A 17,886-nucleotide genomic window follows, 5' to 3' on the forward strand; every position below is an offset into this window, starting at 1 on the left:
TAATCAATTTAAACGATTTATCTTTATTTAACAGAAAACACACTCTACAAGCTTTCCCCTCACATTTTAATGAAGAAATAAATCACCAACTTAGCAATAACAAACAAGACTTGTAAAGAAATGCTTTTAGTTTTTAAAAATTTAAAAAGCATAGTCTTTCAGTTGAAATATTGTAAGTGATATAAAACCTAAAAGAACAACAACAATTCAGTCAAAAAGTCTTTGCAGAAAGCTCTTCTTAGCTGGGGTCATTTTCATCGAAACTGGAGCCTTGCGATGGGTCATCTTCATTGGGACTCTCTTTACTGGCAACATCTGACGTAGTGGAGTCATTTCCTGCTTGGGCAGTTCTCCGTGATCCAAGCAGAAGTACTTGCTGTTGTCTTGAGAGAGGCAAAGCAAAAGGCTTTCGGGGAGCTCCATGCACTGAGCATGAACCCAATGTCCACCTTCACCTCTGGAGCAGAAGATTATGGCAGGTCTGGTGGCAGGTAAGGCAGCACTTGATCCAATAGCCTGTCTGAGATTCATCCTCCTCGTCTTCCTCATTGTAGGTGTCACCCTCTCCATCGCTGCTATACTCCAGCTCATGAGGTTCTCAGCCAAAGTAGAGCTCCTCAGAGCCTTCCAAAGGTGCAGAGTCCTCAAAATCAGTGGACTCCTGGCTGCATCCCTGAGTTGATGCTTCTCCATCTTGTTCCTTCTGGAAGCTCACCCGGTAGAGATGGTAAGCATCTGGTCAGGCTGGGTTTCCTTCTGAGGGGATTGCAATCAAGGCACTTCCTTTGCCTAGGCTGCCACCAAACCAAATATGGCTGTGGGTTATCTCACTGGTCCACTGCGGAGGTTCGCGAGGCTCCATGTGGACTCTGACATCATCCTGGCCAATGTATGTGCACTCCATGTGCTTCTGAGTCTCAGATTGGTAGCTGCTGAAAACTATGTACTCATGATAGCCAACGCGAGTGACTATGGCGCTGGTAATGGCAAGACCTTCAGGAAGCACAGTACAGGTGAGAACAGGGCTTCCTAGGAGAAGCTCCACACGTAGATGGATCAAACGAGGTGGTCGGCAATCAGAGCTGAGGATGTGAGCGCCCAGGAAGTAGACACAGTCCTCTCTTGCAAGATCTATATGACTGGCCATCCGAGAGTGTGGGCCGTACAGCAACCAAACTCTAGGTCAATAAGAAAGATTTATGGTGGACAGTCCACCACGCTGTCCCAGTTCTCTGTGGTTCTTTTGGTGGGGGACATGTAGGACCTGCCACCAAACAAAATGCAGGCATTCTTCCCTCGGCTATGAATCTCGCTGAGGGTGTGGCCGTATTGAGCGCTAGGGACATCACCAACCAGCTCTTTTTCTGGACAACGCAATGTAACTTTTTGATTACATCCTCTGCAGTCTATACTCAACATGTAGAGACTTGAAGACAGCTTGTTGTTGGGTGTTTGGCCACCATAAATGAGGTAACATTCAGGACTGCCATCATGAGCCTCAAAATGAGCTATCGCAGGACATCGGAGGGGAGGGAGATAACTAGAGTTGTTTGAAAATGAAATAGCACGCAGCTTAAGTTCTTTTTTTATGCGTACACCAAATATCCCTGTTGGACATTCATTTGAATAGTTGTAGAATCCTAAACATTTTGTCAAATATTACATAAGAATTTCAATGTAAATTGCACAGCTCGAGAATGGATTAGGACTAGCATACTAGCATAATATTAAGAGTAGTATGGTAAGATTTTTTTTTAAATCAAAGTAAAAATAAACAGATTAAAAAATCGCGGAACCATATATCCCTTTCCCTGTTTCCCTGACAACAAAGAAACATTCCCATAGGAAACAGGTTGTAGTTTTCCTGATTCCTGTTTCTCTTAGAGAGTCGCGTTAAGCTTGCAATAAAACGACTACATTACCCAGCATCCAGTGCGAAACGGGCGTTTTTTTCGTTCTACATTTAAACGGTACGTCTGAGATGTTTTTATGAGCTCTGAATGCTATTATTCTCTTATTTTCTTTAAACAGCGTTTCTCATTTTTACATTTATTAGATTCGTTTTAATGTGTTTAGATAGTCGAATTCATAAGATAAAACTTATTAAACAAGCGTGTAAGTTCTGGCTGTCGACACTAGTGCTACACTTAATAAAGATAAGAAGCTTTTAATTCACTATATATTTATAATAATTATATTATAAAAATCGTCATTACCTAGGTGTTTATTTTCATTCTCCTCTATAAGGCACTTATAATATTGTTATAAGGATTAATATTGATCCTAATAACATGTAAATTTCTTACCTTCTGGTCAATGCACTCCTTAAACTGAGAGCTGTTTGATGCTGCTAACTTTTATTTGAGATATTAAAGCAAATGATTTAGTGACAGTGGCGGAGGCTCATTGTTTGTGAAGGTTGACTGGCTCATCTTGAGGTTAACTGATTGTAACAACAGCTGTCTGAGCACAACTCACACAAGTTTGAATGAATACAAGCACAAACTCAGTGCATCATTGATCTGTGTATTAATATGATCTTTAAATTGGTGTTTTACAGCTGTTGATACAGATTAATCCAGAAAATCTCATAGATTTAGATAATTCGTGCAAAAAATTGGATGGTCTTTCTTCTCAAATTAACACCACTTACACTCTATGTAAAGTAGTTTGATTGGAATGTGTTATAATAATAATAATAATAATAATATAGTCTAATGAATGCTTTTATTGTTCAAGTATGCATTGAATTGATTAAAAGTGACAGGAAATGCATTGATAATATTACAAAAGCTTTCTATTTCAAATAGGCATAAATGTTGTTTGTTCAAACCAGGGTTGGAAATTAACGGGGGCTTGTGGCAAAAATACCACCAAAGTAATCAAACCTGCCCCACAAATTCAAGACAAAGGGGCAAAAATTGCCCCAGCATAATTACGCAATGTATTATGGCTGTTGCGAATAAAATCAAATGTGAAAATGAAGGAAAAGTGTCAGTTCGTGGAATTATAGATTCACTTACACTGCATCAGATTGCTTTTTACGTGCTGTATTTTTTTTTGCAGCGTTTAGCCTTACACTGTGTCTACACCGTACGCGAGTGGCGCGGTGCGACAAAATACTATAGAACTACTATAGTAAACAGCTGCTGCGTTCTATTTCTGATGTATTGACACAAATAACATATGATTTTCAACGGTCGCTTTGTCGCGTCCAGTGTAGACAGGCTTTATCTGTTGCGGCACGACAATTGTCTTGTCCGGTGTAGACACGGTGTTATAACCAATCACACGCCTTTGTGTTGAACTGAGGAATGCATTGGCCAGTCAGAGGCACGTGGATTAGTCAGCGCTGAAAACGCTTGTGCGCTCGCTCGGAAATTCCCTCGTCATAAACAACACAGTTCAGATATGATGTGATTATAATAGGAGTTTGATTTATTAAAACACCTGGGTACTTTTAAGGCTATTTGACATTAAAGACAACACAGATAGAATGAATAAGGTGATTATAAAAATTGCCCTTACGAATGTTAAAAATGCCCCTGGTTCAAACTTTTTATTAATCAAAGGATTCTGAAAAAAAGTATCATGGTTTCCACAAAAATATTAAGCTGCATCAACACTGATAATAATGATAAGAAATGTATCTTGAGCACCAAATCAGCATATTAGAATGATTTTTGAAGGATCATGTGGGCTCTGAAAAATACGAAATAAATTACATTTTGAATAAAAAGATTTTTTTTATTGTAATAATATGTCACTATATTACAGTAGATTTTACAGATTTAGAGTATTTTTGATAGAGTACAATGCAGCCTATAGATCAGAATAAGAGATTAATAAAAATGATTTTATTTTCTATTTTCGTGACAACATGTTGAGTTGTCCCACCCACTGACGCTCCCTTATAACTCAATTAAACATCAAATATGTTAACTATAACTTAATTATAGCTAAGTTATAATCCATGTGTAACTCAAATAACTCAATTAAATATCAAATATCTTTTAATAGGCTGTAAATACGACATGTTGCACAGATTTTTCACATTCGCCTGTCCTGCCTGATTAGGCCACGGTGCAATCCCATAAGGTTTTTTTTTTTTTTATGACCTGCATTTGACGCCATAATCACACTCTTCATAATGCATCAGTGATATGTAGCACCTCTCTATGTAATGTGCGGTTAAAATAGTCTCCTCTGTGTATCTGAATGGTCTGTTGCGTTGGGTTCGGTGAGGAGCGGAATGATTCACTCTCATTACACTGAATACCGAATGCGTGAGTCAATCACACATCAAATTTTGGCAGGAGGGATAGCTCGGATTTTTAAAAATACTCTTTATTTCCCGCAGGCTTATATTTATATTAACTGCTTCTGCTTGGCGGCTCTTTAAAGGAATGCGAGAAATTAAGCGACTGTTGTTGAAAGAAAGAAAGAGAGAGAGAGAGAGAAAGAGGGGTAGAAGAAGGGAACAGCTGTGGCTGCCTCATTAGCATAATGTTTTTGTGTTTCGGGGGGGGGGGGGGGGGGTGTGCGCAAGTGTGCGAGCCATCGTGCAGTTGTGTGTTTGTTTTGGAGGCTGAGAGATATGTGTGAGAGAGAGCAAAACAAAGACACGTAACCACGAGTGCCTGGAAGAACAGTGAAAAACACAAACAGTGGAGCACCTGTGTCTGAAGAGCAGGGCCATGAAGAGGAGGCACAGCGACTCTCCTGAGGCGCATCACAAAATAAAGAATTCCTTCGGTGTTTCCAAGCGCACTTCTGCTCAAGTGAACTTACATGCCGGTGTTCACACTTACAGGCGTTGTAAAGTAAACCTGTTGAGTCCTGAAAGGGAGTTGCATACGGCAGTGGCAAATGAATGCAGATGTTCGCCAGGTCTGTCACAATGAAACAGACAGGAGGAAATGGAGAGGGAGATTGAAACGCAACAAACAACAACAAAAACTACAGTGCTTGTATTGTAATGAACCTTATTTTTCAACGCAGGAGTAGGCCTTAGCTGTTTTCTGTGAATGTGCAAGACTTTTGATTCATTAAACGCTGTAGGGAAATAACGAGAAGGATAACAAACTGCAGTAAATGGTAAACCTGTTAACGCTGCAAACCAGTGTGTTTATAATTAAGAAAATATATTAAAACAATATGGTAGGAAACACCAGTTTGCAATATCAAGTAGCAAAACAAGCTGTTTTGTACAGCTGAAAAAAGCTAGAAGCGGATGACATGGGAAAAATGGGGAAAATAAGGTGGATAGTATGTAGTTTCTTGTGTGGGATAGTGTCTGATTCATTTTAATGAATCAATCCGTCAAAAACATAAAATTAAAATGGACCACTTTTTTTCTTTATACATTCCTTTTGCAAAATGTAAAAGAAAAGCTGGGTTTGTCCTGACAAGCTTCTATTTCTGCTGATGTCACACAGGCCATGTGTGCTATTGGTTAATGTCTATAACCAGATACTGTTCGAGCAAATTCCTGATCAGTTTATGCCATTTTTTACTGAATAGCATGTGAAATGCTATTTAACAAGTTAAACAAGTTTCAAATGCCATTTCATGCTGACTTAAAAAAGTTTTTTACACACCCCAAAAAACTCCCCACAAAACCCCCTGCACAAATTTGAATCATTTGTGTGTGTGTGAGTGTGTGTGTGTGTATGTGTGTGTTGTGATTGCAGTGTCTCATCCAACTAACAATTGTATTCCAGAATACAATATATTCCTGAATACAATAGATCTTATAGTCTGCCAGGACTTTGTGAAGCTATTCTTTTTGTTCATGTTAAAAGAATTATTCATTCACATATCAGACATCACTAGTTGCACCACTAGTGCGGTTGAGATATGTCTGGACTAGAATACTTGAGTACTGCATAGTGTGCAGAAAATGCCTTTTTTTGTATTATATACTATTACAGAATTTATTAATGTTTTGAATTAGCCTTTTCAGTTTTAATTTTGAAGTTTTAGTATTAAATTTGAATTTAATTAAAAAAAAAATAGATTTCTTTGGTCATTTTTCCTATATAGCTTCAATTTATATGTATTTTAGTTTTAGTACTTCATGTACTTTAGCTCAAGGTTATTTTCAGTTGTTTGCAAAAGTAAAATTTTTAGTTTTTCATCTGTTTGTTTTATTTTATTTCAACTTTATTTCAACTTTTGAACAAAAATGATTTGTAATCTCCATTATAACCATACCATTTGTTACACCAGAAATGGAAAGTCATTTGTTACTCTATTATAAAACTTGCATGCATCAATGGGTGTTCTTTTCACCAGTTACCAAATACCATTTGCACCAGAAAATGGAAAGTGTAAGCAAATATCTATTTATACTGATCTTTGGTGCCGGACATAGTAAATGTACAGTACACAGTCTATATCAAGAATAAGCCGGAAAGTAGTACAGTAAGGAGAAGGAGAGGTGGGCCAGCAGTACAGCTGAGGCCTGAAGCCATGCAAGGATTTGCGCTGTATTATTGATAGAGGAGAGTAATTAAACCCTAGTGTAGCACCTGTTTCTGTCCCTGCTAATGTTGTGCCACCTGAAAACGGCTCTCCCTAGGGCATGCTCCTGATGAATGACACAGCGACAGCTCAAGAGTTTCTGACGATCATCACACCATTCTTTATAACATTTTAATGTCATGGCAATCACTGCCCGCCCCCCTTCCCAGCCGTCATTGATTGTAATTAAGTTGAACTTCAAAATGATAATTTCATTCCAATCAGGGCTAATGCAGCTATAATGCATATCGCTGGTGATAAGTGACCTGTAAAAAAAAGCAGCCTAGCAGGACCCCTTCATCATTTTTTTATTAATTTTTTTTTTTTTTATACCAGGAGCCTACACATCATCTTTGTTTTGAGTGGTTCAGGTACTCTGGTTATCATCAAGGTTTGCAAACATCTCTTTTAAACTAAATTTCCTTTGTGTAGGCAGTAAAGCCTAAAGTATACTTAGTTTTTGTATGGGTGCGCTAGCGAACACATAACGCCATATACATAGCCTTTGAAAGTTTACTTTGTTGTTGTTCCATATTTTTTGCTTCATTTTGTACTGTGAAAGATTGGCCCGAGACAGTGTTGCCACCTTGTGGAACAACTGATTAGTGCAAAACAAATTCAGTGCACATATGCGACCTGCACATACAAAATAGGAGTGGTTACAAAAATTAGGTGGTGTGTGTACAGTATGCACATTATTCCGGGATGCAATAATGCGCACTTTACGGCGTGGACCCTGTATACTTTGGGATTTATAGTGTAATGTTCATTGTGCCATCTCTCACTCTGCTTCTTTCTATATCCTTTTTTTTTCTGAATGTGAATAGGTCTGACAGGATGACAGGTTTAGTTAATGGTTCAGTTGTGGACAACCATGACCAAGCCATAACTGAAGCTCTGGAGCAGTTCTGCAACTCCCCAGAGCAAACATATGAGCAGTTTCTGTCCACCTTTACGTACCTGACCCCAGGTGAGCGTACTGAACGCCACATACATCTACTTTCCACGGATATGTCCATGAATCCTTTGCTTGTGGGCTTTACTGTCGTATCTTATTGCAGAGAATGTGAGGGATCCACGATTGACTGCTCCTAGAAGACATGGAGAACCATCCCAGAGAGAGATGGACAGCAGCCGAGAGCGACCAAGAGAGAATGAAGCGACAGAGATGGAGGATAGCGTAAACAGAAGGATGGGACTAACAAATAGTTGCTCACCGACTGCTGATCAGGAAGAGGTCAGCACCTTATAGACCTGAACAGCTTGAACCGACAGTCTTAACTGGGAGAGATTCAGGCAGACCTCTCCTTCACTCGCCTTCAATTAAAGTCTCCTGCATTAGCCATTGCTCTGTTTATCACACATACACACAGCTCCTTCTAATGTGTAATTGTTTCTTTTTTCTGTCTTTTTCGTCTTGCCTTTTTAGTGTTGTTTCCTAAGGCTAACATCACTATTGCTTACACTCAGGATTAGGGCTAGGCACCATTTGTTAAAATATAAACAAAATATCATAGACTTACATAAACTCAAGATATATGAAGGGACCAGCATATTGTGGAGATTTGGTCCCCATATAGTGATTATTTGGGGGCTTTTTATGGTGGTGATTTTTGTTTTGGTAAGCACACTCACATTTTCTTCTTAATGCACAGGTGGTTACTTTTGTACATGCATTCTGAAGAAAATTTGCTTGCAACCAGTGTTGGGGAAAGTTACTTTTAAAAGTAATGCATTACAATATTGCGTTATTCCCTAATATTGCTTGATTTCTTCTTCAAGACTTTTGAAATTCTCCTCTCAGCGTATTGGATTGGATTGGGTCTGTGTGTGAACAGTGCTTAGGACTCTCGCCTGACTTGTGTATTGATCTCAGTGGGACTCTGGCGAGCCACAGCACCGGTTACTGTCAATAACGCAAAGCACATCAGCTAACATCCCAAGCCAGTCAATGCTAAAAAAAGCCTCTGCATTATGTAACGCCCTGCTACCAGGCGAGAAAACAGCTGTATTGATTATAATGATATTAATCACACCAATTCACATGGCTGCTGTCATTTCAGAGCATCATTAAATGAAATGAGATGGTGAGTTTATGAGTGTTTGTCTGTTTGTATAGGTGATGTTGGATGGCGGTTGTGTTGGAGGAAGACTGAGCGGCCCATCAAGCTCTGCTCCAGACAGACCTGTGAAGGTAAACAGTTCATCCGAGATGCCTATGAACATGCTAATATTTCATTCTGAACCAAACAAAGACAATATTACTTAATATTTGTGTTTATAAGCTCACAGAGATTTAACTCCACACAGCTAAATAAAACAGGCTGGGTGCAGATTAATATTTCTGAAATAAATATTTCTGTGAAACACGATAGGATGCAGAGAAGAAAGCTCAATCTAGAACCTGTCCTGTACAGTTTAAGAAGCTGTACTGATAAAGCAGCAGAACAGAGGAACAACTGATGAAGTCACAGGTTCAGATTTGGTTGACATATATATATATATTGCTATGAAAAACCACAATTGTCCCTTATTTTCCTTTTCTGAAGTTGCCAAGCCTAGCCACACCCCTGCTTTACTGTTGGAATCATTTGAGTCAACACCTCAATCTAATGAAAAAGGAATATTTTACTGTATTTTTTGAGTCTATGCATTTATAAGTTAGAGTATGCTAAGATAACATTAACATTAGGTGCGTCCCAAATCACGTACTTATGCACTATTCTATGATATTTTGAAGTATAAATAGTGTGAGTAGTGCATTTACACTGAAAATTCCCAAAAGAAAAAGTGCACTTTAAATACCCGGATGATGTAAATAACTGAAAAAACTAAGTGTGGAATGTTGGACACTTCATGCACTTATAGCAGTCCCAGCTTTAATTACGTAGCGAAGGGGGAGGGGCTATCAGACTCAGATTATGAATAACAAAATAACCTTATATAAAATACTCTACATGGTTGAGTGCATCAGTACATAGTGTATAAGTGCATCGTGTATAGTGTGTCATTTGGGATGCAGCTATTAAACTCTGTTGGAATAACTTGAGTCGAGATTTCAACCTGATAAAAAAGAATTATTTCCTTAATTTTTGTGTGCTTTGCATTTGTAAGCTAACTAGAGCGTGCTAAGTTTAAAGTTTAAAATTCCAACATTAAACTTTTGGAATCACTTGAGTCAGGATTTCAATCTAATGAAAACTGTTTTACGTGATATTTATATGTGCATTTTTAAGATTCTTAAGCATGCTAAGCTAGAAACATGCTAATGTAAACTGTTGTTATTGCTCAGCATCAATATGTTAAAAAAATTACTGTTACCTAATATTTGTGTGCTATACTATATGTTTTTATTAGATTGTGTTAGCTTAGCAAAATGCTAATATCAAACTGTATTGTATAAATCAGTTGTGAAGTTTTTGTGTGAAGAACAATGCTTCTGTGGAGCACGAAGTTGCTACTGTACTTTTAATTAATTGTAATTCTTGATAACTGTTCATGTTAATTAATATTTCATTGTTCTTTTGTCTCTTTTATTTGGCAGTTTGATAATTATCTGGGAGATTCGGAAGATGAAGAGGAAAATGCCGACTCTACAGGTGTTTATTTCTCTAAAACGTGACAAATTCAGACACATGACACTTTAGTCAGTTTATGTAGATGTAGGCCTAGATGCTCATTTGGAGTCTTCATTTACATTTTTACAAATTCTTTTCTCATGTTAAGCACGTCGTTGAGAATTCTTGTCATCATTTTCATATTTGATAACAGCTTCGAATGGAATTGGATCTATCACAAATTCATATAAAATTCACATAATACACATTGACATATTGGCACCCCCTGTATGGATGCATTTTAAAATGGGAATAGCGAGGCATGCTGGCATAAATATTCTTTTCATGTGCATATGTAAGAATTGCATGGGCTCACCTTACCTTTAATAGGGTTTAGTGGATATCATGTGCATGCTATTTTTTGTAATTAGAGCCGTCATACAGCTTGATTTAAATAGATTACCATTTATTACACATATTCAATGCATGCAAATTCCTAAGCGCTCCCTCATCATTAGAGCCAGGGGCAAGCACTTGCTTGGCGAGGCTTAATGCTTGCTGTGCAGGCTTGTAATGAGTCACTATTTTCTGCAGTGCCAGAGAGGCTCTTTAAAACTCCAATGACCAGTTTAATACAAAAATAAATAAAATAGTTGGAGGAAACAAAGCCTCTTTTGATTGGAGAGGCTTACTGTTCAGAGCAAGGCTTCCTTGTTTTTTGATTGTGTTTGTCTGTGATCAGAGTGTTAATTCAGAGGAAAGAGTGTATGTAAAAGTCATAAGGTGGCATGTTTATATTGGAAGTCATATCTGCTGAATAACAACAAGGTGCATGCTGAACTTGAAGTTAATTAGCATGAATAATCATGCCTGTGCCTGTTGGGGATGCTAAACATATCCTTTGCTGGGAGACAGCAGATCGCTGTACCATTGGTTGTTGCTGGCATTTTTGTGCTAATGTTGTAGGTGTTTGGTGTCATAACTTTTGATAATCTAACAGTAAAATAAGCTTAAGATTTGTAGGAATTGTTTTATTTAATAAAAAAAATAAATAGATATATTTCCAGATGTTGGGTGCTGCGAGTTTGCTAACTGAATAAAATTATGGCAAAACAAAAACACAAAAAGAGTAAAAAAAAAAAGAAGCTTTTTCTTTGAATCAGGAATTGGCATAAAAGATCAAATAAAACAATAAATAAATAAATAAATTGTCCACTACGCTTAAAAAAAAAAAAAAACTACATATAAATACAGAGAAATGTATTTCAGTTTTATAATTTCAGTTAATTCCGGATGGTCTGGTTTAGTAGTTATTCTCTCAAACCTGATTATAGGTGCATTCTGTCAAAAGAAAAAAAGAAAAAAGACCCACTTATTTAGGAGGAGGCCATGAAGAACATGTAAATGTAGTTTTTTTTGTATGTCACTTTTAGTAAATATGAAATCGATGACAGACTACATTATCATTAATGTGAAGGTCTTTAGAGAGAATCAGTTATTCAATCAACTGAATCAATTTGTTCAGAAATGCTGCTTCATTCAGGAACAAGACAAATGGCTGTCTTAATTAATGAATCACTGAATCAGATTCATTCAAAAACTAAAAACACTGACTGATTCACTGAGGACTACCACACCACAGTGTTTAGAGACACGCAACTGGAACAGTTTGTGTTACGTTAGAAGAGATGAAAAGTAAAACTATACTGAATTTTATTTAGACACTATTTTATTTATACACTAAATAAAAACTGTTTTATTCTATACATTTTTTAAAAACTATTTATGCACAATTAAAAGTAACTAATCCAAAATGCAAAATAAAAAAAAAAGAAAGAAACTGATTTTTTCAAAACGCCCCTTAACTCAGTCTCAGATGTTAGCATTAACAATTGCCTTTACTTGAGGGTTCAGTGACACACTGGTGTTCGGCATGAATCTTAAAATGGGTCGAGGGGAAGGCGGTTCTGGTCAGAGCAGATCAAGGCTCAAGAAGAGCTACCGGGTGTCTGTGTTTTTAATGAAACACGCCTCAGCGCACCGGTCAGGGAGGTTCACGGCACGGCATAAAAGCAACAGCCTTCAGATTCATTAGCGCCGTGAAGCTTCTTCCTTTGTTTCTTTAGTGAGCTGGTTAATGGTCTTGTTTTTGAGACCACCTTGTTCAGAACGCCGTGGGTGTGTGGGGATTCTTCACTCACACACACATATGGTGTTTGTATACACTGCCTGGTTCTCACCCAGCAGCTGAGACTATGACTTTCACTGTGCCAGTAATTAGCTGTTTAATTAAGATCAGCATCAGCTGAGCTCTTGCCAGGCCTGATGTCTTTCTCTCAGACACATAAACTACTGCAAAAATCCACAGAGATACACAACGTAAACAGCTTATTAGCAGACCAATCCTTCCTTTATGACAGTGGTTCTCAAACCTGTCCTGGAGTACCCTGGTATGACAATCAAAATGTACTTATTCTGATGTAATTTCAAACTCATAACACTTTATTTTTCTGTAGAATGCAAAAAAAATGTTTTACTGAATGCCCGAGTTGCTCTTTTCTAGAAGGCTCTAGAGTTCCCAAATCTAATTTAGGCTTCTGTTCAAATATATAGAACATATGAACTCATTCCAATCTGTTAAAAGATATGTGTCACATCTGTCGCGACGTCTTGATGCCTTTTTTTGAATTTGCACAAGCACAAATTAAAAAAATAAATAAAAATGTCCTAAAGAATACTTTTACACTACACATGACAAAGGTTTTTTTTTTTTATGTGCACATAAAAGTTTACATCTGCAAAATAAATTATGCTTAAAAAGCTTTTTTGAAACAAAATTTAAGTTCTTTAATAAAAGTTCTTAAAAAAACTAAAAAAAACTAAAAAATAAAAAAAAATATTGTGACAATATCCTTGTCAGAAGAAGAAAAATTGTGACTTTTTTGTGTGCATGTGAAAGTTTTTCTGCTTTTAGGTTTTGCACAAGAAACTTCACTTTATGACATTTACAGTGTAAATTGCTAAAAATCTCCTTGTCAAAATTATATTAAAATATTGCTCACCTATATGCCGAGACTTTCGCTTGCTCATAAGTAACTTACATGAGAACGTTTTTTGTGCATACACAAAAGTCTTTTTTCAGATCTTTTTTCACTTTGACTTTTCGCTTAAAAAAAAAAAAAACTAGAATTTTCTTTTTCTCACAAAAAAGGAAAAACTAAAAAAAAAAAAAAAAAAAGGAAAAAAAAATAGCTTTAAATTTACACATTTATTTATTTGTATTTATTATTATTATTATTTTATAAAAAAAAGAAAGAAAAGTAAAACAAACGTGAAAACAGGAACTGGCAGGAAAAAAAAACATAAATTGTCCACCACTACATATATTTACATAGAAATGTATTTAATTTTTCTTAATTTCAGTTGCTTCAGGATAGTCTGGTTTAGTAATTAATCTCCCAAATCTTTGCCTGTGCTGAGACGTTTGCTTACTCACAAAAAACAGCTAACATGAAAGTTTCTTGTGCATACACAAAAGTCTCTGTGTTCATTTATTTTTGCCAATTTAAACTTTTTCCACTTTATGATTTGTAGCAAGAAAATAACTAGAATTTTCTTATTCTCACAAAACAATATTGCATGGCTTCAGAAGACAGAATGTTGTCTATAAGTCATATTTTTTGTTTTTATTGGAATCCACTTTCATTATATAGTAACCGGCAACACAGACATTCTTCAAAATATCTTCTTTTGTGTTTCACAGGAAGAAAGAAAGAGTTTCGAACAACAACAGGTTGAGTGAATAATGACAGAATTTGAAATATTTAATAGGGACAGTGCTCATTAATCAACAGCCAGGTACTGTAAACAAGCCAGAGTTAGCCAAATAGACTCATTTTCATTTGTTGCCCCTTGAGAGATTGAAAGATGGCAACCTAAAATAACAATCAGAATTCTTCACAGTTAATAAAACACATCAATACAATAAAACCAAACCAATTGAAACATCCATGATTAACTAATTATACAGAGAAGAAAAAATGAACAGATTTAAACATACATCAAAACCGTATAATACCAAATCAGCAGATGAATACATAAACAGTACCGAAAATAATAATGAGAGCGTCAGAGATAAGATGATTTATTTACACATTCACTGTAAAAGAAGAAACAGTTTGTAAATGAATGCTGATGGACTCTTTTGAGCAGAGGATGCTGGTTATTCATGTGTGTCTTCTTGTGTTGTCAGGCACATGTACACTGCCAGGTGAGATTGAAGAAGATCTGATAGCTGTCTCCTCTTCATCGCACTGTCACCACACACTGCTGGAGACCTCCTTTACTTTCACAGAGCAGAGGACACACACTCCCTGTGCAGCTGAGAATCAGGTACACACACACACACACACACACACACACACACACACACACACACACACACACACACACACACACACACACACACACACACACACACACACACACAAATGTGTCTCTCTGAGAGTAGTCAAGCTTGGGAAGCAACTCAGGGGCTGAGATGCACTTTTCTGTTGCATTTCAGAGACTGTGTAAAATCCTTCATTAACCTGTTTTTTATTATTATTGTTATTCTAGGATGAAAGCGAGGAGGTCATTCCTTTCCATCTGGATGAGAACTTTGATTACGATAATGTTGTGCTGTCTCGCAAACACGCCATCCAGGATCAGAACGGCAGACCATCTTGAGCTGTAAATGAATGTAACTCTGGCGAATGCTTTTAAAAACTCTGATTTTAAAGAGTAAAGTCCTTGTAAACATGAACTAGAGTAAAGTCAAGAGTAAAGTCCTTGTAAACATGAACCAAAGAACTAGAAGGAAGACAGTGAGTGTTAATTCTGCAGTTTGTAGAATCTGTACTACTCTCAGTAAAGTAGTGTTAGTGTCTGTCTTCTCAAAGACATGATCAAATTTAATACACTCAGTCCAATTTTACATTTTACAGACAATTAGATGACCATCACCATGCTAGAAACTAGAAAATAGGCATGAAACGGTAGTCACAATCCATTTTTCTTCCATAAACTGACTTCTGAAAGAAGACAAAATCGCTCTGAAGTAAGAGAAAATAGTCAATCTTAATATTATTTCGAATGTAAAAGTCCTTTAATTTGCATAAACTGAACAAATGTTGCATATTTGTCTTGTAGTTCAAATGAAATGTCATTATGATTATTATTGTTGTTATTATTTTACAACTAACTAAGCTCAGACGCTTTCATTTTTCTGACTCAACAGCTCAAATAGGTGACCTGTGGCGTAAGTCTTTTTCTGATGTACTTGGAAAAGTGATTAATTGCTCATTTTGTCTTACTGTGTTTTATTCACTGGAACAAAATGCTCAGGGACGTTTTTTTCTGTTCTATGTAAAAACCTCATAAAATGAATAAAAGGCCAAAACATGTTGGTCTTTGGAAAGATTTGATCCCCCATTTTCTTGACTTGATCGTTTATTTTGACATTTCAGAGAATGTCCGTACGTACTGTAAAAATCATTTTCTAGCTGTTTCCCAGCATGTTTCTTCATATATTCTATAGCACTACCTTCATTTCCCACTTTTTTTTGTCCTTTTCTCTTGACCCAGAGTTTCTAAAGCAACAAAAATAGTACTTTTCAACACTTTACTGTTCATTTGCCTGTACTTAAACATCATAATAGAAATTTTCTTTTCCCTGCCTGTCAAGGGAGTGTTTTAATCAGAATGAGAAAGAGCTTTATTGCCAAGTGTGTTTACACACACAAGGTGTCAGGAGCTTCCAGTACAGAAAGTACAAAGATAGTGCAGACATACATATCATTTCAGGTAATAATAATAATAAAAAGCACTTATAATAAAGAGATAGACAATAAATTCTAAATGACAATATAGTAATAAATAATAGAAAAAAAGAAGATAGTGAATGTGCATATGTGCTATTTACAGATGAAAGTTTCGATGAGTTATTTATAGATATATAGTCCTTTTAAGGTATTTAAATGTTTTTGCCTCATTTGTACTTTATATATTCAAAAGTATATTTATGACCATTAATAAAGTCTTAATAAATATATACTGAATTTCATTTTTTTAATATTTTATTTATTATTACTATGTTTATGTAAATATATTTAAATTATATTTGTATATAAAATATATTTTTATTTTAAACGTTTCATAAGTGCAGCATCTACAATTATTATTCTTTTTTTTAAAGATAAAAAAAGTTAAGCTGTGATATTGGCTAATATTTGGCAAATATTTTTCTCTGTTTGTATATTTTTTTATTAGAATAATTTTCACTGACAAATAGTGAAATTGTCTATTTTACCCCAAATTTGTATTCCACTGTTAGCTTAGCAACATGCTTACACTAAACCCTTCTGAAATCAGTTGAGTCTGTAGTCTAAAACATTATCTGTGAGTTGCTGCCTATGTAGAGCTTTTAAATCATGCATGTATTAAATAATGTTCCATCAGAAGGCACTGTTTATGTAGTTAGCTGACACTGAGGCAGCACGCTAGGTTTAGAACAGAGCTAAAGTGTCCTTATTTAAAGTGCCCTCTGTTTCTGCGGCCATGCATTTTTAATGTCTGCTTCTGCCACAGTGAGTAATTGGTGGACAGAGGGGTTGAATTGAGCCTCAAGAGACCTTTTCAGTGCACTATGAAGAGTTTAACTGATTTTAAAAGTTAACATGATTGTCAAAATTTATAGCTGACAGAGAAGCTTTTTTAAGTTGTTACGGAATGGTTATAATTTTTGCAGTTTATGGACTAAATAGAAAAAAATTAAAATAAAATAGCAGCACTTAACAGCATGAGCGTGAGTAAATAATGCCAATTTAGAATTAACTTTCCCTTTTAAATATAATATACTACAAGCGCTCAGTTTCTACTTTCGGTCTTGAACAATATGTAATCAAATAAATCTTTAATACACTGGAAAATAAGTGTTTATTGCGCACTTTGTTATATTCTCCATCCCTTGATTTGTGAAATCAGCTTAAAGCAGTTTCTGTGACTTGGCCTCCTTGTTGCTAAGCAATAGCAGAGCAGTGAAAATGAGCATTTGGAAGATCGCAGACCACTGCGACGGCAACTCTTTATCTTGGCTCAAACCATGCCTGCAGCTCTGCATCTGTTCACGATTCGTTTCAGTTGCACTCAGACCTCGTCCAAAAAGATTTCTGATGTGTGTGTGTGTGAGAAAGACTTTTTCCAGGCAGGGTTCGAGTGGCCCACCAGGTGGATGCTCCTGTTTGCCAGGTGGGGTTCCCACTGTCACAACCTCAACTCTTTCAGTTAGAGAAACCAGAGAGATAGCAGACGTGATAAACAGGGCAACCCCGATCCCTCCCCCGCAATATGAGACAGGTGCGTGAGAACCAAAAAAAAAAAAAAAGGTTTTGTGGGGCACCAACAGTCTCTTCCAGGTGATAAAGTTAAGAAAGCGGTTAAGAAGATGTTTCTTCAAACTGTTGCTGTGCTCCAGGCTGCCTGCCAGATTCAGGCCCGTTCTACAACCTAAAAAATGCAAAGCTCAATCATATCCCTTATAGCTCATTAATAGGCTGTTTAAGTTTTGGCTATCCATTAATTAAATTAAGGATTTATCAAGGACACGCTCATCCACACATAAGGAATTGGGGCGAATGAAAAAATAAAACTTTCTATGGGATGAAGTAACTTTAACCAATGCTAGTCGTAAAGATCGAACAATAGCTGAGTTTTATATGTTAGAGTTTATATACTTTAATCTGATAAAAAAAAAAAAAAAAAAAAA

General features: G+C 36.3%; 1 protein-coding gene and 1 pseudogene across 1 annotated transcript; one reads left to right on the top strand and one right to left on the bottom strand.

Annotated features, from left to right (window-relative positions):
- Positions 1 to 207: 207 nt before the first annotated feature.
- LOC122135673 lies at positions 208 to 4,134 on the bottom strand (annotated as a pseudogene).
- On the top strand, positions 1,844 to 15,794 carry LOC122135557 (intraflagellar transport-associated protein-like). The gene is made up of 7 exons (XM_042715138.1): positions 1,844 to 1,970; positions 7,353 to 7,495; positions 7,587 to 7,762; positions 8,645 to 8,719; positions 10,070 to 10,124; positions 14,335 to 14,474; positions 14,700 to 15,794. Exons 2-7 carry the CDS (start codon positions 7,363 to 7,365, stop codon positions 14,808 to 14,810), a joined length of 690 nt encoding a protein of 229 aa, XP_042571072.1. The 5' UTR covers positions 1,844 to 1,970; positions 7,353 to 7,362; the 3' UTR covers positions 14,811 to 15,794.
- The last annotated feature ends 2,092 nt before the right edge of the window (positions 15,795 to 17,886 follow it).

This window comes from Cyprinus carpio, chromosome A25, assembly GCF_018340385.1.
Source record: "Cyprinus carpio isolate SPL01 chromosome A25, ASM1834038v1, whole genome shotgun sequence".
Taxonomy (NCBI): Eukaryota; Metazoa; Chordata; class Actinopteri; order Cypriniformes; family Cyprinidae; genus Cyprinus; species Cyprinus carpio.

Bases quoted from the DNA above. Each gene is read 5' to 3' on its own strand.
- LOC122135557 (XM_042715138.1), top strand. From the start codon at position 7,363: ATGACAGGTTTAGTTAATGGTTCAGTTGTGGACAACCATGACCAAGCC. The intron at 7,496-7,586 runs GTGAGCGTACTG...ATCTTATTGCAG, and splicing joins CTTTACGTACCTGACCCCAG to AGAATGTGAGGGATCCACGA. The intron at 10,125-14,334 runs GTGTTTATTTCT...TTGTGTTGTCAG, and splicing joins GGAAAATGCCGACTCTACAG to GCACATGTACACTGCCAGGT.